This window comes from Sceloporus occidentalis, unplaced genomic scaffold, assembly GCF_023333645.1.
Source record: "Sceloporus occidentalis isolate IW3139 unplaced genomic scaffold, rSceOcc1.0.p SCAF_5, whole genome shotgun sequence".
Classification (NCBI taxonomy): Eukaryota; Metazoa; Chordata; class Lepidosauria; order Squamata; family Phrynosomatidae; genus Sceloporus; species Sceloporus occidentalis.
In genome coordinates, this window is record NW_028316985.1 from 18,644,308 (window position 1) to 18,669,885 (window position 25,578).

A 25,578-nucleotide genomic window follows, 5' to 3' on the forward strand; every position below is an offset into this window, starting at 1 on the left:
ATAATGCACCAGCAAGTTTCCAACCATGGAGTGCTGGTGTACCATAGTGACTAAGAAATTGAACTACAAACCAGGAGGTCACTAGTTCAAATCTCACCTCTTCCATGTGTAGCCACGGGTCCATTAGGGGAATTTTATTATTATTGTTATTAGCTCAAATATCGCAAGAGGAGGGCCTGCTACGACGGCCCTTGCAGAATCATCTCCCGATGTGTATACGGAGTAGACCAGGGGATTCCAATAAATGGAGCTGAGATAGACTTCTAGAATTAATAACCAATTTATTTATAAGGGGAAAAGCACATACGATTCACTAGCATACACACACACATACAAGGTTCAGGAAAAGCATAGGTTAGCATGGAATCGGATTTTAGGCATCACTGGGGTGATACGTACCAGAATGTAGACTCCCTCCAGGAATCCAAATGGAATATGATGAGGATGGCATGAGGCTCAGCCATGGAATGACTGGCCAGGAGCCAGGATTCAAAGGGACATAGCTTCCCCCTGAAATCCAGACTGGCCCAGTGAACAGGCAAATCTGTGAGTATTTATAGGCAAAATCTTGCTTCTGGCAAAGGTGCTTGATGGTGAGAACAGAGGTGTTTAATTACTTTCTTTTCACCTGGATGTCCCTGTCTGATTGTCTTAGTGGTCTTAAGCTGCTCGGACAACAGACCCTGGGAGGGGGCAAGAGCCTCAGGCAAGGCAAATATTTGCTCTTCCTGGTCCTATGATAATCCTTTTATGCGACTCTCTAGATATGATAATGTGGGTGCCCCTCAGGGGTGTGTGTACATGTCCTCATGCCTTGCTGGCAATGGTGGACAGGCTATTAGAGTTCATCTAGGGGTCATTAAGGGTTATCATTTATACCAAAATTTATATGGAGCAGCATGGGTAACACATGAACTGGGAAGAACAAGGATGATAGCTGGAAATGCTGTCTGATTAATGCTGACTCCATATGGACACCATGCAATATTCTTATACGAAAACTCACTTCAGTGTGATTTCTTCCCCCAACCCACAATATAGGGTTAGTATACCACAAAAAGTTCTGTGCAAAAAAAAATATTGCAGATAGGAAGGTGTTTTGGTGCAAAGATATTATGAAAATTCATAACCACCTACACTGATTTCTTAAAAGCATTACAGATTGTGTTGTGGTCACAAATGACAAAGCTACAATATTCTGCTTATTCGAAAAATATTGGCAGTAGATCTAATTGAAACCTCATGCTGGTATCTGAATTCTGTAAATAGAAATGATATCACAAGCACTAGCAAATAGCTATCCATTTTTGTGGAATTGATTTCTGCCATTTTCACTCTTATGTAAGGGATATAAACTTAATTAATCCAAAACATTGTATTTATAGCTGGGCGTCCATGGATATGCCTTTCTAAACACTAACAATGGCTACATTCTGTCTCATCCAGACCTCCGGCCACTGGTAAGTGTCACAGATGTATTGAATGTCTTTTCTGCTTTCATGGGATACACTGAGGTCCTTGGGTATTTTACGTCTTTATGGAGTGCTGTGTTTCATAGGCGTTTATCACACTGAGGTTATTGGAGCTAAGATCAGGGGTGAGTGCGGGTCGAACGATGCGAATTGACGTTATAACGTGACTGTTTTATCACACCTGGTTGCTGTTCCGTTGCCCTTCCGAATCGAGGGGGAATCGAATCCAAGGAAGTCACGTGATGCAGATTCAGGCAAAGCGGAGTGAGTGCAAATTGTATTTCCACAGCGGTGCATACCAGGGGGGATTCAAGGATTCGAATTGGGACCCTTGCGCATGCTCATTGGGGCTCCGGACGCATCCTGAACCTTTGCACTTCCAGGGTGAAGAAGGGAGCCTGGCTCCACTTTCACGGGAATGACAGCTTCCCCTTTCTTCCTCCCTTCTATTTTCCCATCCCTGGCAGCCAAATTCAAAGGGGTCCTCCGTGTCAGAGCCCCCATCCATTTCAGCCACATCTACATCTATCCTCTTGTCATTCGCCTCATCTATTCCATCTACATCTCTCCTTCCCTTTGTAGCAGTTGCCTTCTCTTAGGTTGCATCCACCCTGGGGAGATAATCTGGTTTAACTCCAGTTTAACTGTCCTGGCTCAGTGCTATGGAATTCTGGGAACTGCAGTGTCCTAAGACATTGAGCCTTCCTGCCAAAGAGCTCTGGTTCCTCAGCAAACTAATAACTTAAGTTATTATTGTTGTTATTATTATTATTATTTTAAAAAATACATTATTATTATTATTATTATTATTAAAGAATAAATTATTATTATTTTAAAAATAAATTATTATTACTATGGGAGTTGGAGTTTGTTGTGGGGTCCTTGGCTTGAGGCTATGGAATTCTGGGAGTACCATCTCTGCCTCCAGCCTCCTGTTTCACTTTCTTCACATCTATAATCTGGATTGAAATCCCTTTCCTCTGCATCTGCATTAGGAAATAATCCGGTTTGACTTCACTTTAACTGTCCTGGCTGAGTGCTATGGAATTCTGGGAACTGCAGTGTCCTGAGACATTGAGCCTTCTCTGCCAGAGAGCTCTGGTTCCTCAGCAAACTAATAACTTAAATTATTATTACTATGGGAGTTGGAGTTTGTTGTGGGATCCTTGGCTCGAGGCTATGGAATTGTGGGAGTGCCATCTCTGCCTCCAGCCTCCTTTTTCTTTCTCTTCAGATCTGTCATCTGGATCTCCATCCCTAGCCTCATGTGAAGGATAGGGAATGTCACCTATCTCTAAATGCTCTCTGCTTCATCCAAGTATATCACCCACCGGCAAAATTGTTGTTGCTGTTGTTGTTGTTGTTGTTGTTATTTTGCAGTGAAAATTTATTATTATTATTATTATTATTATTAATAATACATTTATTTCACTGCAAAATAATCAGTGTAGAAACTGCAGTTCTACTTGGAAGTAAATCCTGCCTCCACCTTGGCCCCACTTTGGAGGACATCCTGCCCACCCCCACCCCCAAAGAGTCCTTTAGAAGCTTTACTAACTCCACTCTCTCTCTTTGCTCCCTCCTTTCCCTTTCTCTCCCCCCATCTCCCCCCTCCTCGCCAGCATGGTCCTGTCCACATTAAAACGTGAAGGCATTCATTCAGGGGGGAGCACCGGTAGCAAATGGCGCAAAAATGCAGCATGGCATCATGGGAAATTTGCAACCTGGGGGTTTTGCAGTGCTGTTCAAGAGCACAAGCAAATTGAAATTCCACACCAGACCAATCTGCAGTGAGTTCGAACCAAGCCTCAATGCAAATCCTGTCAATACACTTATTTAGCGCACTCGCCAAAATGAGGAGCCAGTAAGGATTCAGTTCGGAAGCCCCGCAGAACCACCACACAAACAGCTCTCATTGAAAGGAACCAGGTGTGAAAATACACAGTGTTATAACGTCAATTCGCATCGTTCGATCCGCACTCACCCCTGATCTTAGCTCCAATAACCTCAGTGTGATAAACGCCATAGTCTGCTGCCCCAGAAACATGCCTTGTCAGACTCCAGTATAAATGCAGCTTTCTACTGGGGTACTTGCATTTTCTAGGGCAATGTGCCATTCCACTGAGCGAGGTCCTCTCTGACAGTGAAGAGATACTTCATTCCTCTGTAACACAGAGAGAGAGAACATGGTTGTCCAAAGCAGTTAGGATTACTCTCCCTCATTCATTGACTTTGAGGTATGCTGACTATACCAGTATATCATTGTCTCTGTACCTGCATTAATCTGTTGCTTTGTTGAATATATCCTATGCTCCAGTGCTCACCTGCCTGATTTGATTGTCTTGCCACATTTGTGTATTTTTCTCTCTGCACAAATACACAGCCAAGCTGCCAGATTCTGAAGATCTACTTCAATTGTTCTGAATGAGATTTAGATGTATTTATAATTTTAAAAAAAACACAGGCAAGTCTGTATGAGGGAATATGGCACTTGACATTTTAATTGTCGGTTTAATGGAAGCCGCATGAAAGCTGCATCCACAATCCAGTCTGGCACTGTCATGGCTCCATGCTAATGGAATTCTGTGATTTGTAGTTTGTTGTCTCACCAGAGCACACTGACAAAGAAGGCAAAATATCTCACAAAACTAAAAATCCCAGAATTCCATGGCAATGAGCCATGGCAGATAAACTGCAGAAATAGTCCAGTTTGAGTCCACTTTAACTGCCCTCACTCGATGCTAGGCAATTCTGGGAACTGTAGACTTGTGAGACATTTGGCCTTCTCTGTCAGTGACCTCTGGGGCCACAATAAACTACAGTTCCCACGATTCCCTAGTACTGAGCCAGGGCAGTTAAAGTGGTCTCAAACTGGATTATTTCTGCAGTGCAGATGCATCCATAGAGCATGTTACAATAATCCAAAAGGGATGAAACTGAGTCCTATGTCACTATGGCCAGGTCTCAGATCTGAAGGAATGGGTCTATTTTTGGCTGAGGAGACGCTTTTTTTTTCCTGAACATCAAGTGGAAATCTCCCATGACCTGTAAAAACAGACTTGAGGATCCACATGTCACATGTGGTACTTACTCACACCTGGTGCTGTGATCTGAATGATGGGCAAATTATACAATTTCCTCATACATTCCTTCATATCAGCCCATTATTTTTTTCTATGTGAAAAAGTAATAGTGCTTGAACAGTCCTTAGATTATAGGCCAATGATTGTCTAGTTAAGCTACGAGCAATGAGTATCATCTTTATATTTTAGAGAGTGAATGACTTGCTAGGCAGCAAGAGCTTTCAGGTATTTTTCTGCTTTTCTGCTTCTCTCCTAAACTCCAGTATAAAGAAGGGAAGAAGTTGAAGCCCAAACCAAACTATAACAGTGTGGACCTTTCTGAGGTAGAATGGGAAGATGTGGATGAAACAGTAAGTGCCTCAAGTGGGGTGGCTGCTTTTTTCTCAAAACAAGTTATGGGAATAGGATCATATCCTCCATGTGCTTCAGTTCCAATTTTTGGCTGCTTATAAAATGCCTCTCTTTCTCTCTCCTCACTTTCCCCCTTTGTCCTCGTCTTATTTCAGTTGCTGTAAACTGAGTGCCAAATGAGTTTGCACTTAGTTCACTCAGCAGGGAAAAAAGGAAAGGAGGTTGCAGAATTTCACCCTTCCCTATAGGCACAGGCAAAAGCAAACTGCTGCAGCATCTCCTAGCTTGTGTGTTCTTCCTCATTAATAACATTTGATCCTAATAACCACACTCTGATGTTGCTTGGCATCTGTGAAGTGTTAGAAGATATGTATGATTGAATGTCTGCTGAAAGACAAATGTCTTTATAATCTAACTAGAGAAAAGCAAGTGCTTTGCCATGTGTGCTCCATTAGTGAGTGGTTTCCACCACAGAAAAAGCCCTGCTTCTACCTGGAGGGTAACATTAAAGATGGCAGCAAACAGAGTAGAGGGCCGGTGTGGGGTGAGTGTTGGATTATGACTCTGGAGATCAGGATTCAATTCCCTGTTCTAGCATAAAAACCCACTATGTCATCTTGGGCAATTCACACACTCTCAACATCAGAGGATGGCAATGGCAAATCCCCTCTGAAGAAATATACAAATAATATTTTATGATGGGTTCGCCTGAAGGACGCCATAAGTAAAAAATGATTTAGAGACACACAACAACAACAACTACAACAACAACAAACATACAGAGTAGGACATCCCAACAAGACAATCTAAAACTGCACATGTACATGAATATACAGAGTATGAGTCCTTCACTGGAATCCTGTTGCTGATTCCATTGAATCAATGGAATTTACCTACCTGTGGACTCACCATTCAACCATTAATTCAACTATATATGCCAGCAAATGGAAATACCTGGAAACACCATCCAAAAAAGAATGGGTATTAAAAATGCTAGAGTTGGCAGAAATGGAAAAACTATCCATTATGATTAGAGGGAAATGATCAGACAAATTTTTGAAAGATTGGAATCCATTTATTAATCTTAATTTCTTAAGAAGAAAGGAGGGATGAGAAGTCAAGCAGCTTTTGAGTTTTGAAATATGAAATAACTGTTTAGCCTTGTAAACACATGGGAAGGAGTAAATGTAGAGAATACTGATCAAGAAGTACACAAAAGATACATATTCATGTCTTAGGTAGGGGAGTACAAAAATTCATGTATATAATCCAGGGGGAGCAACAGGGTTGTGTTTTGTTGGTTGATGTTGTTGTCTTGGCTTATGTCTCTTGTCTATGTTTTTTATGTGTAAACCCAATAAAAAGTATTTGAAAATTACACTCCCTTAGCCCACTGTTCAGATATTTGACCTGCTAGGAGGAGCACAACTCTCTCAGACATTAAACTGTCTGGAAATTATTCTTCCTGAGTGCAGACCTCTCCATGTAAATTACATTTCCCCACACTGCCAAATAACTGTTTTACAGGTTGACATAGAGTGTGGTTTCAGTGGATATGTCTTTGCATATGGAATACCATTCCCACATGCTGTTTCCTCCATGAAAATGGAGCTCCCTCAACATGCCAGACAACTGCTTTGCAAGCTGAGAGAGAGCAATTTACATGAAGAGAGCAGTGTGTGGGAACTATATAGTTAATACCTCCTCCTCGTGAAGAGTAGGGGGTGTATATGGGACAGAAAAACAGACATAATGTATTTTAGGCAGGGTGGTGTATGTTAAATGTGCATGAATTTGAAAAATGCTGGGGGAGTGTGTGTGACAAGGATCATGGCCAAGCCAACTACCAGCTCAGACTGTGACCATTATTAGCTCAAACTACAACTATCAGCAGATCAAAAGTACCTAAGGTTTTATCCAGTTGAAGACATTAATGGAGATATTATATTTCCCTATGCAGCTACGGACAAAAATGATAAACGGAGAAACAGGTTACCTCTCAATGGATGTGAAGGTGCCGGTAGATAAAGGAGTGAGTATTCATGTTTCCTTGTTGTCCTGCCTGCTTTTGATCCGTTCTGTGCAACATGATCCATTCAGCTTGCACAGAATAAAAGCAAAGTCACATAAACCTGCAAAAATAGCAATGATAATAAATTATGTGTGTATTAAAATTTCAAAACCCATATGTTTACCAAAATGGTAAAAATCTGGAGATCATGCCCTATGAGGAGTGGCTTAGGGAGCTGAAAAAGGATAAGAAGTGACTTGATAGCCATGTTTAAATATTTGAAAGGGTGTCATATTGAACATGGAGCAACCTTATTTTCTGCTGCTCCAGAAACTAGGACATGGAGCAATAAGTTCAAAGAAAAGGAGATGTTTGTCTAAACATTAGGAAGAATTCCCTGATAATAAGAGCTGTTCAGCAGTGGAATATGCTGCTTTGGAGTGTGGTGGAGTCTCCTTCTTTGGAGGCAGGAGATCTTTGGAGATAGCCCTTGTAGTTTCTTCCAATTATATGATTCTAATTACTTAGTATTTTCTCTATCTCTAATCAGAACACACGAGTTCTTTAGGAGAGAGAGAGAACAGAAATGAAAGGTAATATAAATTGGCAAAATACACTGATAGAATGATCTACATTTGCAAAACTAGAGATTAAATTTAGGTAGTACACAAATGTAGAGTTTGGGTAAGTATTACATATATGTAAATATCTCTCCTAATTTAAAAAAAATATTTTTATTAATCTTTATTTGAAATACATTAAGAATTACAATGATTGAGAAAGAAAAAAAGATAAATGCAAAAATCTGATATTATAGAGTATAAAAAATAGAAAGGAAAAGGTGATTTCCAATCTTCCAGTGGATGGCTATACAGGAATATTGTTATTCAATTTTATCTCTCCAAATTTAGAACATACTCCCTACTATCAGTGGCCTATTCTTTCTAATCATCAAAATTCAAAGATACCTAATCATTTCCCCATTTTTTGCAAAATGTCTATAAGGGCTTTCCCATCTCTAAGAAATGTCACCGATGACCTTTTTCTAATCAAATCAGACAATTTGTCAGTTTCTGCCAAATCTATCAGTTTTAAGAACTATTCTTCCATAACAGATAATGCTGGTTTCTTCCATCTTTGCACATACAACAGTCTTAATGGCATGGTTTTATAATGAAGTAATCTTCCATGTCCCTTTTCCAACTGTCCATCCATAAATCCCCAGAGGAGAGTTCCAATTAGTTTTAGTTGAATATTAATCTTTAAAATTCTCTGTATTAATGTATGTGTTTGAATCCAATTTTCAAAAGCTATCTCACATGGTCACCACATAAGGTAAAATGTCCCTCCATGTTGGTAACATTTCCAACAAACATTAGATCATCCTTTATACATTCTAGACAGTTTCTCTGGTGCCATATACCAACAACACATCATTTTATATACAATATCTTTAAGATCATAACACAATGTAAATTTAAGTCCCTTTGACCACATATTTTCTCATTGATCTATCTGTATGTTACAAGCAAAATTCTTAGCCCATTTTATCATACACTCTTTAACTTGTTCTTCCTCCATTTCAAATTTCAACACACATTTATACATTTTAGCAATTATATGTTCATCATCTGTACACAATTACATTTAAAATTACTTACTTTGTTCAAAACCATAAATCTTTTTATCAATTTTAAATATTTCCAATAACAGTAAGTAAGAAAACCATTTAAAATTATATCTCTCTTCTACTAACTGCTCTCTTAATTTAATTTAATTTTCCCCTTGACAAATTTTCAAGAGGCTTGGATACATTAGCCATCTTTTTTTACCTATTGTTTCTCTTCTATAAAAAGCTTTATGTGCTGAGACCTACAGTGGCATTTTTGGGCACAGCCTGGGTTCATACCTATTCCAAAGCATGTCTCACAAAATGATTTTTAAAATCTACATTAGCTTTGACTTTATGATATCATAAATATCCATGCCATCCAAACAGATCATGCTATTTCAACTCTTAATAGTCTTTTATTTCTCAACATCACAATTATTTCATCCAAATCAAACATCGGGCTGCAAAATACAATTTCAAATCTGACAAGCCCAATCGTCCTCTTCCTTTCCATTTTGTAATACTTTATATTTAACTCTTGATCTTTTCCCTTGCCATGCAAACTTAGATATATACAATCATGGATATATTGGGTATATCTTTTTGCCATTGCATTGTACATCAGTACTCAAAAGAGATATTGTCTGAAATAAAAATATCTTTCTAGGCAACACATTCATTTTTATCACCAAAATTCTTCCCAATAATGATAGATAAGATTTCTCCCATCTTAACATATCCTTCTTAATTTTATTCCATGTCTTAACATAATTATTTTGAAACAACATACAATTCATATTTGTCAAAATAAAACTTTAAAGATCAAGGATAGGCTCTGTCAGGTCTCCTTTGGCTGCCCATATCAAAACCTCTGCGTCAAATTGGATGGTTGAAATCCTGCTTATTTTATTTATTTATGTTATTAATTAATTAATGAACACCTCCTTATTATAATATGACCTGTCAGCATACTTTTATTTTTATTTTTTATTTATTATCAAGCTTGCTTTTTGTTGTTTGGAAGTTTTTGTCCCCTTTAAAAAAAACCCAATCTTCAGCAACAATACTCCCACCACAAATCACCCAATTTGACTGTTGAACTGAAATAGTTCTTGTACACTTGTACTGCAGCAGTTCAGTTATTTTTCAGAAGGCTCCACAAGCACAATGCAATGTTTCATTTCTAATTGCTGTGTGACATTTGTAGACACCTAATTAGCTCTCTCTTACCAGTCTGTGCCTTCTTTCACCGTATTGCTCTTCAGGGGTTTCTCGCTCATTATGAACTGTGTTTTGGATGATTTTTTTTTTAATCCACTTTAAAAAACTGACTCTGAGACTGGAGAAAGACTGTTGTTTTTGTTAAGAGAGCAGAAAAATTATTCAGTGAGAGAGATCAGTTCTCCTTGTCTTATGCACACATACACACACACCTCTGATTAAGTAGATTCTGTTGGTTTTGGAAATAATATATAAATCTGTAACCCATGGAAAGGCACCCCAGTGCTAGTAACAGTAACTCTTTTATTTTTGGTCAAGGGTAAAGCCAATACATCAGGCTTAACTAGCCTTTTGAGCCCACACACACCCATTTCTTTTCTGAAGAATGACACACATTTCTTTCCAATTCTGGATCCTCCATGGATTTAATTAGCTAACTCTGTATTCTGCTTCTCTCACAGATAATAATGAAATTTATTTTAAAGGTTAGCAATGAATCTCACAGGAGATCCTTTTTATTCCCAACTTGCATTCTCTTTCTCCTCAACAGACACACATAAATACTTCAGACTTTGTCTGCTGTCAGTTTATACGTACAGTTCTTTAATGCTCCCATATGCAAAGGCTAACTCATCTCGTAACCTGCATTAATTATAGTTATTAATTAATATTTCATTAATATTGGGCATGAGATTTTGAAAAGGCAGATCTAATCCTATATGTAAATCCGTGTGTACCATATAAACTATATATGCTTCATCATTAATATGAACACTTAGGAAAAACAATACTGGAAGAGGATGGAGTGGGGGAAATCATTTGTTGATACAAAAGTTCTCTCCCCATTTAATAATAGGCACAATATTATGTTTTACTTTTGTCTTCAGTGGCTTGTCATTATAGTATCTGGTAAAAAGTTTATTCAGATATTTTTGACATAAAAATAAATTGTCTAGAAATAAAAGTGCAACTTAATTTTTTTAGCAATACAAGAGAATCTTACTTAATCTAAAATGCTTTTAGCAAACAAAAAAAATAAGATGCGAAAAATATTCATTCATTAATACTATAATTTCTATGGTACCTTTCAGGGTAAGAAACCTTTCCAAGGCAGCTGACATATAGAGTTAATATACTATTTAGATATGTAACAACAGAACTAAAGTAGCAGTCTTTTGAACACTTTCTGGCTCCCCCCCCCCCTTCCCATCTGCTTTATGTTGATTTTTAAACACATGCCACATGTTTTTCTCTCCCTCCCCTCTTATTTTTAGTATCAGAATTTCTCCTCAAGTCCCATTTTAACTTCACAGTAACCCAGTGAGAATGCTGTGTGAGAGAGAGGAAGGGGGAGTATGTGCCTTCAAGTCACTGACTGACTGAAAATCATAGTATTATAGAGTTAGAAAAGGCCCCATGGGCCATTGAGGATTTCCAGCTAAAGAATCCTCAGCAGGTAGCTGTGATGACCATATAAATTTAATAAAGTTTTCTTAGGCAAGGAATGCTCAGAGATGGTTTTGCCAGTTCCTTCCTCTGAAATATATTCCACAGCACCTGGTATTAGTTGGCAGTCTCACATCCAAGTACTAACCAGATCTGAGCCTGCTTAGCTTCCAAGGTCAGATACGGTTCAGTGCCTTTAAGGTATTTTGGTGAGACTAAGGAAATTATCACATTAATAATGCTTTTATCACATGTGCCAGCAGCTGGGAGAGTGCAACTTGTCTGCATCCCGGACCTCATCCGCGCTTATTCATCTGATTTTCAAAAGCTGAAGTCTTCCATTTTTGAATAGCTGCACTATAAGCGTGGCTGAGGTTTGGGATGCAGATGGGTTGCACTCACCTGGTCTCTGGCATGTGTGATAAAACCTGGCCAATGCAATTTTAGGCTCCATCAATAAAAGTATAGTGTTTAGATTTCCCTGCTTACTCAAGCCTAAAGTTTATTAGGAAACATACTAAGAACATTGCAATCCAGCAGATGTTCAGGGGAATTTTTATTATACAGGTAGCCCTCCATATCCACGGATTCTTTATCTGTGGATTCAAACATCCACAGCTTGAAAATATTTTTAAAAATAAATTTCAAAAAGTAAACCTTGATTTTGCCATTTTATATAAGGGACACCATTTTACTACACCATTGTATTCAATGGGACTTGAGCATCCACAGATTTTGGCATCCGCTGGGGGTTCTGGAACCAAACACCAGTGGTTACCAAAGACCCACTGTACTCTGTTCTCAATAATTCAGCTTCTCAATAATTCAGTAAATATTTAGTACCTATGGTGACTTCTCTTGTCTCACATCCATGCTGTTTTAGAAGACTACTGTATTTCAGTATATTTTTTTCTGTTGTGGCTTTATTGGTATTTGTAAGATACATGTTGTGTGGCAGGGTAGAGATCCCAAAAGAAATAAAATATTAACAGTGATCAAAATGCAATAGACAGAATCAGATCTAGTGGGTGAGGCCAGGCCTTCTCCTTTTCCAATCGAGTAGGGTAAGATGGGAAAACGACCCAGTCTATGTGGCAGCAGCTCCCTTGAGGGTTATTGGGTTGGCCATGCTTGGCCAGTCAGTGAAGTTAGCTGAGATATTTTTGAAATACTCAGCTGGCAGCCAGGTCACAAATCTCCCCTACAGCAGCAAGCTGTCTTTATGAAGCATGGATGCTTTTGCCTCGAGTCCCCTTGATTCCTGCTGTCACTGTGCCAGATGGATTTCCAGAACACTGCAGATTAGTGCTTAATGGGCAGAAGGAGGGGTAGGGATGGGATGAGGGAAGGGGATAAACAGTCTCATGTGGCTGCAGCGGGAATGAGAATAGCCACAAGGACAGACCATCATCCTACTGTCTGCCACCTTCCCTCCCATGTCTCCACCCCACCCCCATCTGTACCTCCAACTTGCCCATCTGTTGGGTGTGCAGTTCTGCCACAACCAAGTTACTTGGGAGAGCAGTGCTTGATGAATTAGAGCAGAGCCAAGGCACATTCCACACAGGCATGTTGCTGCTAGTTGGTCTTTCCTTTCTAAGCCTCCCTGTTTCTCCAGCAAAAAGAGTGCCGCTAGCAAACTAGAGATAGTTTTGGAGATAGTTTCTTATTGTCACAGATTGTCTTACAAGGAAAGGTCTCCTCACTGAGTGGTCAACCATTCCATGCAGGTGTGCTTGACTGTGCAAACACATTTCCTTGAATTACTGTTTGAAATACTGAACTGGGGTCCCACCTTTGTTGCCTGCTACCTGCTAATCATTTCCTGCAGACAAAAGAAACTCACTTTGAGGAAAAAGGTTGGATTGATAGCAGATGACTTGTCAGTTAATGATTGATAGTTGTGGACAAAAGAAGGTCTCCTTGGGTAAGAAATATATTTTTCTTCAAGGACTGATACATTTGCATTTTGTTGGTGGTGTTAACTGCCCTTGTGCCGACTTTGACTCATGGTGACTCTGTGAATGAGACTCCAAGATTCCCTTCCTTGACTGCCCTTCTCAAGTCCCGTAGTCTCAAGACTGATGAAGTCTAACTGTCTGACATGTGGTCTTCCTCTCTTTGTACCGCCTTCTACCTTTCCCAGCATCATTGTTTTTTCTAATGATTCATGCCTTTTTATTATGTGGCCAAAGTACGACAGTCTCAATTTAGTCATCCTGGCTTCCAGGAAGAATTCAGGCTTGATCTGTTCTAGGACCCATTTGTTTGTCTTCTTGGCCATCCACAATATCTTCAGTACTCTTCTCCATGTATCAGGCAACAAGGGTAGGACCTCATAAAGCCGTCAAGATCGATGATATCTTGGATCTCTTCCAGCAGGCCATTCCATTATGTGCTCCATTATCCAACATAGGTTTGAAATGTGATCCCTAGTGCCTCTTTCTTTCCTAAAACTATCTTGCACCTCTGGGATATTTCACTCTGTATGTAGTTGGAGTCTTTGCTGCAGAAACTTTCATGGGAAATTAGTGCAATATTTCTTTAATTATTGCAGTCTTTTGCATCTCCTTTTAGTGGGTGGGAATGTATATTGATCACTTCCAGTCTTTGGGCCATTGTTTTGTTTTCCGTATTTGTTGGCATATTTTAGTTCAAACTATATTTGAGTTTGTCTCTGCAGATTGTAGCAGTTCTTTTGGAATGTCATCTGTTCCTGGTGATTTATTCTTCACAAATGCTTTTATTGTGACTTTCACTTTTCTTTCCTAAATTTGGGGGTTTTCATAGTTTCTTTGTCCCATGTGTCATTTGACCTTTATATTTTTTGTATAGCTCTTCAGTGTAATGTCTCCAACTTTTTTTTTAATTTCATCATGGTCATGTATTATGTTTCTTTTCTGATTATAGAGCATCCCTACCATTGTTTAAATTTCTTTTTTATTTCTCAGATCTTGTGGAAGAGGTCTTTTGTCCTTCCTTTTTGTTGTCGATTTCTATTTCTCTGCATTGATTATTGTAATAAATCTTTTTTTGCACACTAATCACTGGACAATAGCATTTATGAATCTAACTGTGTTTCTATCTCCCTTTTCTTTTGCTTCTCTTTTCTTTAACTGCTTGGAGTGTTTTGTCTGTCATCCACTGTTTCTTCTCCTTTTTGGTCACAGGTATCATCGTTCTGCATTCCTCATTTACTGTGTCCCTGGTTTCTGTCCATCATTTATCTGCAAATCTATTTCTCAAACTTTCTTTCTCACATTTATACTACAAGCTCCATAATCTGCAGTGGATTTGACACTCAGTATAGTTTCTACATAGAAAAGAAGGTTTTTCTGGACTCTTTTGTTGTCACTGTGGCTTTCCACCCACTTCCCAGAGTGAGATATTTATTTTCCTTAGGAAGTGGTTACCAGGCAGGAAAGGACTTTGAGCCATAAATATAAATACTCAGATAATTCCTTCAAGGAGTGGTTGATTATAATATTCAGTGTATTCCCAAGGTTGTTCACCCATCCCTACTTTGAAATTTTTCAAATTTTCATTCTGATATTCTTATAATGTCCTGGATCTCTATCTTTCAGCATGCCTGCTTACCTTCTTGTCATTAATTTGTCTGCTGTTGTGTCACAGACAGTGGTCCAGTGTAAGAGACCAGCACATCTTTGCTGCTTTGAAAAGCATCAGCTGCTTTGAAGAGCTGTAGACTATATGTCTAAGTAGTAAGGGTAACTATGGCAGTTTACAGACCGCCCCTTTGGGGTGGCCTGTACCCGCCCCTTTCCTCAATGGATCGGGGCCTCAGCTGCCACAGCGGCAGCCCTGAGGCCCCGATCCACTGCTTTTCCAGGCTGCGGGGAAGTGGCAAAAGGCCACTTCCCCGTGGTCTGGAAAGAGGTGTCCTTGGGGCTTGAAGCCCCAAGGACCCCCCCAACATGGTGGGGAAAGGGAGAAAGGGGCCAGTCGGTCCCTTTCTCCTTTGTGTCACTGGCGCAGTTGTGTAAAGGCTGCTCCAGCGACACAAAACCAAGAAGGAGCTCCAAAATGGAGCTCCTTCTGGTGCTGCGGAAAGGTCACCACAGGCGCCCTTCTGCGGTGCCAGGACGTCACGTCTGCACCGCTCCATTTGGAGGCGGCACGGCCATGACATCATAATGGCGGTGCCCATGTGGACAGGGCGCTGCCATTTTGTACGTACTCTGTACGTACTAGGGTTGAGGGCGTCTAGAAGAAACGCCCCCAGGCAACCCTAGTACATACAGAGTACGTACTAGGGTGCCCATCTGTAAAGGACCCAAGAAAACTTTAGAGTTTAAATTACGAGGCCCATGACCAATGTTTGCTGAATTGCCTGCACATGTATTGGTATTTCTCCATAAGCTTTCAGAGAGTACCTTACTGATACAGATTTGTTGAACTGGTTTCTATAAATCACAGGAGGATGACACATTCTGTTGCAGATTATACGTGATAAGACAGTGTGCCAGCTGGTTAAGAAATCACATTTTGTCTTTTATACATGGTAAAATACACGCATTTTGAATAAGATTGTGATATTTAATGATTTAATCAGTCAGATAAAAACTATCTAATTGGCTAAAAAGATAGCCCTAAGTAATTGGACAGTATATTTCTTTAAATATATATATATAATACAAGTACTTAGAAAAACTGGATAGAAGGTACCATCCAAGAAGAACTCCCACCCTCTTCTCTCATACAAGTGAATGATGCTGCTTGCTGTGTGACATGTTTGCATATCATCTAGGAGCTAAGTAAAGCACATATTGCCTTAGTAAGCATGGGTACCTGGAGCACTGTTTGTAGCACACTGTGGGAGCCCATTCTCTCTTTCTGGAAGTGTGACTTTTTCCAGGGCCCTCTGCTATGAGGCAGATATCTGTGTCATAGTTTTCTCAAGGGCTGACAAGTCAGAACCTGACTTGGACCAGGCAGGGTCAGGCCTCTCCAAGTGGATGGCAGAAGGGAAGTCTACTTTGGGAATATAAAAATACTCCTAGCTTTACATCAGGCATATTCATTTGTGTTGCTTTTAATTCAGGCTTAGTTAATTAGTCTCTTAAAACCTAAGCAATTAATTGGTTAAGGGTGTAGTTTTAGATGAATGCATCTCATTCCTACTCACAACTCAGTCTTCCTGAACTCAGTAGGTCTCTTAGCAAACATTGTAGAAGATGTTCATCTAGTAAGATTTCTTTAACCATAGAGACTGCTACCCATATGATGGAATTACTTAATGCATTTGCCATGACCAGGATTCAGCTCCCATCTGGTGTAGAAAAATACAACCTCTCTGCATGGAAGTTCTTTGGATAAGAAAATTCCATTTTTTAGATGGCTGAATATGCCCTTTGGAGGGATGGCAGATGTCCCTTGAGAAATTCAGGTACCACTTAGACATGATCAGTAGTCTCACTTAGAAAACAAACTTCATTTCTGCTTCTAACCATACTACATACTGCTCTGTCTGTGTATCTGTAAAATGATTTAGCCTTTCTCTGCATTTGCAATATGATGGGCCTTTTGGGAAGTACCTTACTGGATTTTTATTCTTTTTCTGTTTTTCCAACCAGAAACGGGTTCTCTTCCTCACTAATGACTATTTCTTTACGGATATCAGTGGCACACCCTTTAGGTGAGTGAACAGACCCTTTGGAGGATGCCTGCTTGCTTTTATATTGTGGGTATGGGATTATTTGTTAATAAAACTGATATTGGCTTTGAGAGATAGGCATAGTTCAAGTGAGAAAATCCTACATATGAATCAACAAGATACAATCATCACTAACCAACCTTCCCTTTAACAGGGATCTCTTTGTTTTAATCTCGCTAAATAAGGAACACTGTGAAAGCTAGCCTTCCTTTGACCTCAGTACTCTGTACCCCCCCCCCTTCCCAAGCAATATCTGGGGAATAATGTGTGGGTTTTCCTGTCACATTTCTGTGAGTAGTAGGGCTGTCAGTGACAGAACCATTCACCTGCAAAAAAGAAAGAGTGCTAACACTGGGATGTGTTTCCATGGGGACTAATTTATACCATTTCCTGAAATATTGTTCTGATTTTCTCTGATCAGTTTATGTGCTAGGTTTCTCTGCCTTCCTAGTGTAGCCTACCCACCTACTGAGATGATAAACCTATTTATTTGGCATTCAAAGGATTGGTAAATTGTGTTCTGGGAGATGATGTCATTGTCTCTGGTGAGGAAAAAAAAGGTGGCCCTCCATTTTTGTCCCACTATATTATTGGTTATATTTATGTGCAGTCACTAAAAGGACTATTAGACACATAGGCTGTAAGCAGAAGTCAATAAGCAATATCAACAAGGGAGAATAAAATAAAATTTCAAATGGTTCCTCTCCTTTGGCTATCACTAACATCAAACTAGAATTTAGTAGCTCTTAGCCAAGATTTAGTTGGAGGGCATCTTTTAAAAGGTGACCACAACTTGCCTCCATACAGCAGGGATTAATGTAAAGGCCATGTAAGGTGGAAGGCTTGGTGGTTTGGGCAGGTTTGAGCTCCAGCATGTCTAATCTTAAAATGTTAAGCACTGCCCAGATTATCTGGACTAGCAACAAAGAACCATCTGCACAGTCATCTTATTTGTCGTCCAATATTTACTACACCTCCATGATTTTAGGAAGAAGACCTTGTCTACAAAAGCTTATGCTACAACTTCTTTCAGTTAGATAGTCTCAAAGATGCTACAAGATCCCTTTGCATACTGATATTTGAGACTAACCCAGCTATGTCTCTGAATTCAACACTTGTGAAGACACCAAAATTGTTTCAGTCAGCTACTACTTGAGCTGTGCTGGCATGTTATTTATGACTATAGCCTCCACTCTGTGTATGACACATTGTAATCTGAGTAATGTCTGAGGAGACCTGTTTTAGGGCCAGATAACATGTTGAGAAATAGCATGTGGTGCAGACCTTCCTGGACTATCCCCGTTGAAAATGCAGGTGGGACAGCTCTCTCAAGTTGAAACAAAAATACTTGGCTAGCAGTGACAAGATGAAGCTGGAATACAATTCCCTAATTTTCCATGAAAACAAATATTTTTTACATGCAAAAAAACAATTCTTCCTATAGACTAACAGCAATGTTCTTTGAGTGGATTCTAATGTCATGTAGGTCTTTATGAGTCTTCTTACTAGAAAACATTGGGTTTTTTTCCAAACCACAGTCTGGGAGTTGTTCTATCACGAGGGCATGGTGAATACATTCTGCTTGGGAACACTTCAGTGGAGGAAGGTAGGTTGAATGAGACACCTTCAGCAAGCAGTGTCTCATCATCTAACCCCTACGTAATCTCTATTTGAACCTCCTATCAACCCCCCTTGATTTCCCTATTTTAATTGATGGCTTGATAGCAGAAATTGATTTACTAAATACTTTAAGTTTGATTCATACATACTTTGGAAAAACCATATATATTTGTGAGTAAAATGTATAAATAAAACTAAAATATGGCCATTTTAAACCAAGGCATTCCCTCCTAAAATGGTATGCTCTTCAGCAATACTCAAACCTCTAGCCAAGACTGGCAAGGGCAGTCCTCTACTGAATGGCCCTTTTGCAGGGGGTCTGTAAAAGCAATAGTATTTATCCAGTTTGGACGTCTGCTGCTAATTTTTCTTTTTGGTGTGAATTCCTCTTCCTACCCTTACACCAATAATCTGTTCTAGAATTGTGTGATTGGAGACTGTTATACATAAGTTCTCATGCATAAACCCTAAAATCTGGAATGGAATGCATGTCTGATCTCTTTCTCAAACTAAACAGAGCTTTCATCAGGAAAAAAGTAGCACAGCTTTCTGCATTTTGTTCTTCTACATTTTAAAAAAAATACCCATTCAGTGGGACTACTCCAAATTCTACAAACCCTGGTTTAATGTCATATCTAAACCATGTGGCTCTAAGGAAGTTTCTTACTGTGTGTCTCTACGAAACATAGATCTTCTGTGGGTAGAACAGGGCAAGTTGTGTTTTTTAAGAGATTACTGGTACCTCATTCTATTCCAGTTAAATTTAACTAGAACTCTATTCCAGTTAATTTTTTAAGAGCATGAGCCAGAATACTCAGAGAGCAGCCCAGGATATTCTGACCCCAGAGTTGCCCCAACCTCCCACTATTACCTGGGACTCTCCATTGTGATTTGAATATATCCTCACCCTCAGCCTGAATCTTTATTGATTGAAAGTAAGAGGTATCATCTGTCATCCCCATTTCTCCTGTTCCCACCCTGCAAAAATTCAACCCTCCTCATGTTTCACCCTCAGGGGAAAACACTGAATACAAAACATGTTCAGCAAATAAAAGAGTCTACAAAAGGTGTGACAAAATATGACTTTACTGTATTATTTGCTCTTTGGTTTCAGGTTTACATGATCTGCTGCAGCCAGACTTGACCTTGGCCAATGAGTGGTAAGTGGCAGGATCCTGGAATGATGAGAAATAGTTGCTGCTTGGCTTTAAATGTTCACCATTGAAGAATTAAGAAAACATAGTTCCATAGCTTCCAAGGGCCATCTTTGGTGGCAGGACACCTGTTTAATATGTAAATGGTTATTCCAGTTAAAGTTTTAACAGTGGTTCAGTCCACATGGGCCAGAATAGTCCAGGAGCAACCCAGAGTACTCTGAGCCTGGAGCTGCCTCAAAGTCCCACCATTTTCTTAGAATCTACATTGTAATGGCTGTTCACATGCATGTCCCACTGTGCCACCTGCTGCCACATGACAAGTTTCTCTGTCTGACGTCAGAACAACATGCCCACTGTCAATCAGATGGCTATGTGCCTTATTCTAACTTCAGAATGAGAGGCTTACAACAGCACCAGCAACGCTGGGTGGCACTGTGGGAAACATTGTAAAAAGCCACCCAGTATCGCAATGAAGGGCTCTGGATCTTCTAGGAAGATTCAGAGCAAAAGGTCTCTTTCTTTGAAAAATGTCATAAGGGTAATATTAGAGTAGATTTGGTGCTGAACTGGCCAGACATCATCTGGACAATTCACACCAGAACCAGGGTTTGGGCCAAACATATTTGGACTGGGTGCCATGGGAGGGAAGGATGATGTTTTATTTGGCCCATGCAGACAGGGCCAGCATTCAAGGAAAGGAACAGTTGCTGTTCATAAATGAAAGGTTTCATCTGACAGCTTCATGTGTTCTTGGAAGGCTGTTTCTTATGCAATAGTATTGATCCTTCAAAATAATTGCATTATGTTGTTTTTAATTTTTGCAGAGCCTAGCCATTTTAAAATAAAATTAAAAAAATCTGCAGATTGATTGATTTTGGAGTGTCCCTTAGGAGGTGTCAGTATTGGATCTTATGCTTCTTTGTTCTTATCTAAACTAAACAGATTATCAGCCTTTCTCTCTCTCTTTCACACATTCACACTTGAGACACTGATTTGGGTGCAAGGGATGGTTATTGCTCTGAACTCCATTTTCAATTATGGGAGATGTTTTCAGTTCTCCATTACTGTGAGTGATGCAACTTACAAGATGGGAGCCCACAGATTTAACCAGAGAAATTGTCTTAGGTTCTGAAATGTACACTGGGATTGTTCCAGCTGGAGTTTATGTTTGGTCACAAGCATGTAGATCTGCCAAGATAAGTCATGTTAGTACAGAAAGGTAGCTCAAGGAAACATCTAAATTGTGGTTTTCCTTCCCCTTCCTAGGATTTATTGCATTACAGATATTGATCCAGATCACAGAAAGCTGAGCCAGTTGGAAGCTGTGATCCGTTTCCTTACAGGAGAAGAAGCTGATCTAGAATGTGAGTGCTAAAAAGTGGAGATATCAGCTGGAGTTTATGCTTTGTCATATCAGCCTTTGTCCTCCTGGAATATTTTATCTAAGCTGTTATGAACAGTCTTGTTCTGGCAGCAAGTTATTTGCTTCCTGATTTTAACATCCAGAAATATAAAATTGGAAGCAGACAAGGAGCTAAATGAAATTATTTGTTTAAACTAGAATAGATTGATTGAACCAGTGAGACTTACAGAACTGTCAGTTTAATCATTCCTATTGATTCAATAGAGTCTATTCTAGTTAAGACTAACAATCTGATTCAGCTCAACAATCCTAATTTGTGTGTCATATCCAGAATCCCTCTGAGATTAATCAATACAGTCAATGGTTATTCCTCTTCCTCTTCCATGTTTTCCTCTCTGTCTCTCCTGTTCATCTAAAAGCCCCTGCTGTCTGGACTACACATGCTCCAGATCCTATATATCCTGATGTATAGGATCACAAAGTTGGAGGGGACCATAAAGGTCACTAAATGCAAACATTTCTGAATAGAGAAAATCCAGTGCCAATATACACCATGACACATCATCCATTTCTTGTTTAAAAATCTTTTGTGAAAGAGGGTCCACTACTTCCAGTAGCCTTTTGTGCCATTATTCAACAGGCTAGAAAGGATGTCCTAATATTTTTTTACAATTCTTTTTCCATTATGTAATTATAAACCTATTAGTACAGGTCCTGCCATGTGCAACACCAAAAAATGAATTAATTTCATCATCTATCTGACAGCCCTTCAAATATTTGAAGCTGGGAGTCATATCACCTCTTAATCATCCCTTCTCCAACCTAAACATATCAAACTATTTCACCAGCATGCTGCTGTGGCCCAGTCATAATTAATTCTGACTCTGTCTTGATTTTCAAATTAATTGCAATTTGGAATTGGCGGGCAAAGCCCATGCCTGGGCAGATGGTGACATCCACCTCTTGTCATTAATCTCCCAGCTCTTTTTGGCTACTCAGAGGCACATTGCTTCCCTGAAAATGAAAGCTGAGCTTTTGGCTTTCATGGCTTGATGGTTAGCAATCAGCTACTGATTTGATATGTCTCTCATTTGTGTATTAAACTGAACTTTTTTTAAAGTTCATACCTCCCAACGTCATGGATTCTTCTTCTGTGATATCTTAACCCCTCCCACAACTCTTCTTCTTACTTTTCCTGTCCATAAGCTCCCTTAGAATGGCGCTGGTTTGAAAGCCAGCTAAGAAAGGCATTAAATAAGGAGAACAGAAGAAATTGCCTTATGCATGTATCCAAGGTTTCAGACAAGATTATTTCATAGCCCTACCAGGAGGTTGTTTTCCATTCATAACCACACCTGACCTTGATATTGCATAATTTTCAAAACTGAATGGGATTGGATGTGTTCAGGGTGAGATTGTATGTGGGTGCTTCTGACATCCGCTGCTATCTCCTTCTCTCTGGCTTTACTGTACCAATGCTATTGTAGTACATAAACCAATGGTAGTGTAGTACAGAAACAGTCCAAAGCTCCCTTAGAACTCTTACCTTTCCTTCCCCAATATTCCAGACCTTATACTGACTTTATCACCTCATCTCAAGCTAGCTGAGCTTCATAGCATAATACCCAGTCACACTTCTTGTTTTGGATTTTGGTTATACCCAAACCCTATTGCCATCCCAGCTGCTGCCAATGGTGCTCCTCACCAATGGTGAGGCAACAACGGGGGTATATCTATGAGAAGGGTGGACAAAATGAGGCCTTTGCACCAAACAAAAAGTCTCTCCCCCACCCCCCGCCATCAATGAAATTTTCCTTTGGATCCCAAATTTCTAGCATTGCAAAGAGTGAAACACTGACATTCATTTTCATCTATAACTCAAATGTTTGTTTGATTTACATTCCCTCAATAACTTTACATTCCTGGTTTTTTGGTTGTCTAAATGCTCAACTGATGTTTTTAGTGGCTGCAATGCTTGAAATTTGGGGAGTGCAGACAATTTTCATGGGGAAGCAGAATTCTTTTTTGAAGAGCAATGTCCTCATCCCCTACTCCACATAACTACACTACTGGGCACCAACATACCACTATATCCATCTCCAACCATCAACACTCAGAGGGTGTTTGTAGAATTGTACTCTAAAATCAAGATTATATTATATATGTTTGAAATATATGAAAACAAAATGTTAGTTTCACTCTTTTTTATATCCATGTAGCTACACTATTATTTTACATATGCTTTTGTTTATTTTGTGGTAATTTATATGGTTATGCATTGGCTTTCATCTTTTGTTCTGAGACATAATAAAATTTTCATAAATCTCTTACTCTCCTGCCTTTCTTCCCTCATTCTTATTTTTACTGTTAAATTTGTGCTTAATTATGAATATATTAATTTTAACATATGTGCCAAATTCCAGATCTTCAGTAGAATATCCATTAGTGAAGGAGCATTGTTTTACTTCCATTTATGGATCATAGCTATCCTTCCACTGATTATCAAATGCAGCAGCTTGCTGGGATTACTGTCTGTTCATATCTACAAAGCTAGGATAGATGTGTTTGCTTACAAAAATGTAATGCAATGGTCGCTAAAAAGAAATTTTGTCCTTATGTATCACAGAAACATGTTTTGTCTTTACACACTAGTTGAATTTCTCTCTTCATTCTTCCTTTTGCCCAGGTGATGAGGAGTTAGTTCAAGAGGTGCTCTTTGATGCTGTAGTAACAGCACCTATGGAGGCCTACTGGACAACCTTAGCTCTCAACATGTCTGAGTAAGTTCATATTTCATGTCTGAAAAGGAATCTTACTATTTGCACATGCCTTGATTACAACCAGGTTAAACTAGTGAAGAAGTGGGGAACTTTTGGCCCTTGATGTTTTTCAGATTACAGTTCCCAGAAGCTGTTAGCATTAGCCATACTGGCTGGGGATTTGGCCTGAAACTTCTAGAAGGCCAAAGGTCCCTAAACCAATAGTAGTCTAACCTGAAGGGAGTAATACCATGAGTAACTGGTAAAATCCTTTACTTGAGCCAACATTTAGGAAGTGTTTACTCTGCTGGCAAGAGATACTTTTTGATCATATAACATCTAAATTGTATGATTCCTTGGGCCTTAGGAATCTGCCCACAGTCTTCAGTCTTCCAACTTGTCTTCTGTTGTCAAGATGTAGAATACTTAAAGATGTAGACAATTGAACTTGGGACCTTATATTCACAAAGTATGTGCTCTACCACTGAGTTAGGGCTTCTCCCTTAATAGCAGATCACTTGGTTGGAGACTGCAGTATATAGAAATAGCCCTGTTGAGTTCTAACTCTCTTTCTCTCTGGAACTATATCTAATAGTGAAACAGAAGGGGGAGTGGAAATTGCTTTTATGGGAACTCGGGCTGGTCTCATGAGGAGTACCCTCTACGTTGGCTCTGAGAAGCTCTCTAATAGGTGAGTCCTTGCAGTGTACATTTCTCTGTTGTCCTATGTAGTTTAGTAGATCTGGATCAGAATGTGTTACTCTAAAAGGAGAGGGGTGTTGGGGTCTCCACTAACAGTATCACTGTATTTTGGAGGAATTATTAGCTCAAAAGGAGGCCTGTAAGAGGAGAGTAACTTTGGGGATCTTTTCTCCTTATGTATACCAGTACTAACTTCAGAGAGACTACAGTTTCAATGAATAAAAAGGTTTTATTTAGAAATTTATTTAGAAAAGCACACACATACATACAACACCAGTGCAACCTTAAGAACCATGCAAAGCTAACAGAATGGAAGGTTGGATAGTGAGAAGTCAAGAATTAGAAGGGATGATAGTTACCAGTCTTGAAGGTAGGTCCATGGGAAATGGAGAGTGGCTAAGACAAAATCTGAGGGCAACACAGTGAATGAGAGGGACCCTCTGTGCACACACAAGGTTAGAGCTGGGGCTGATATTTATACCCAATTTCATGGCCTTGAGGAGTACTTGATGCTACCACATGGTGTAACAAAGTCTTGATGGGTTTCTCACAGAACTGACAAAAGGGGCTGAATCAGCTGATGGCTTTAACTTTGGAGTGACAAAACAGTTATTAGATCTGGGACAACCCAAGATAATTGGACAGAGAAGGTGACTAGAAACACAACATAGGATGAGGTGGAGGTATGGTCCTTTGTGATGGGACTCAGTCTCCATTGTGACTCCAAAGTCTAGGAGGAGGGGTTACAGTGGGTCAGAAAACTCATTCAGCATTCATTTTAGTACCATCTATCTCTCCCACATGTCCATAGGTCTGTGTGACTTCTTACCTAGTTTCCACAGGTCATTGTGACCTCTCAAAAACATCCCTGATGCAAGATATCAAATATAAAATCCCATATTTGGTGAGAGAGGTGTAGTGTATGCTAACAAATGGACTAGCACAAGTCAGTTGTTCAACAATGGATACAGTGTCTCCTGTCATGTAGTCCTTGTGTAATTTGTTGCAAATATTTATTTCTGAAAGGTAGTTCTTCAAATTGCTAAAGCTTCCTTAATACTGACTCAATATAAGGTTTATGGTATTATTTTTGTGATTCATAAAATC

The 25,578-nt window shown here is 39.4% G+C and overlaps 1 protein-coding gene across 6 annotated transcripts in view; it reads left to right on the top strand.

Annotated features, from left to right (window-relative positions):
* LOC149311722 (voltage-dependent calcium channel subunit alpha-2/delta-4-like) overlaps nucleotides 1-25,578 on the top strand; it is a 204,090-nt gene that overhangs the window by 60,180 nt on the left and 118,332 nt on the right. For all 6 annotated transcript variants that reach the window (XR_016281488.1, XR_016281490.1, XR_016281489.1 and 3 more), the window contains 9 exons: nucleotides 1,386-1,460; nucleotides 4,819-4,905; nucleotides 6,867-6,938; nucleotides 16,791-16,852; nucleotides 18,409-18,476; nucleotides 19,605-19,650; nucleotides 20,914-21,011; nucleotides 23,697-23,790; nucleotides 24,365-24,460. Coding sequence is in view for 3 of the 6 variants with exons in the window: in XM_089527755.1 (XP_089383881.1) it covers nucleotides 1,386-1,460; nucleotides 4,819-4,905; nucleotides 6,867-6,938; nucleotides 16,791-16,852; nucleotides 18,409-18,476; nucleotides 19,605-19,650; nucleotides 20,914-21,011; nucleotides 23,697-23,790; nucleotides 24,365-24,460 (698 nt within the window). In the remaining 3 variants the exon portion in view is untranslated. The remainder of the gene's footprint in view (nucleotides 1-1,385; nucleotides 1,461-4,818; nucleotides 4,906-6,866; nucleotides 6,939-16,790; nucleotides 16,853-18,408; nucleotides 18,477-19,604; nucleotides 19,651-20,913; nucleotides 21,012-23,696; nucleotides 23,791-24,364; nucleotides 24,461-25,578) is intronic.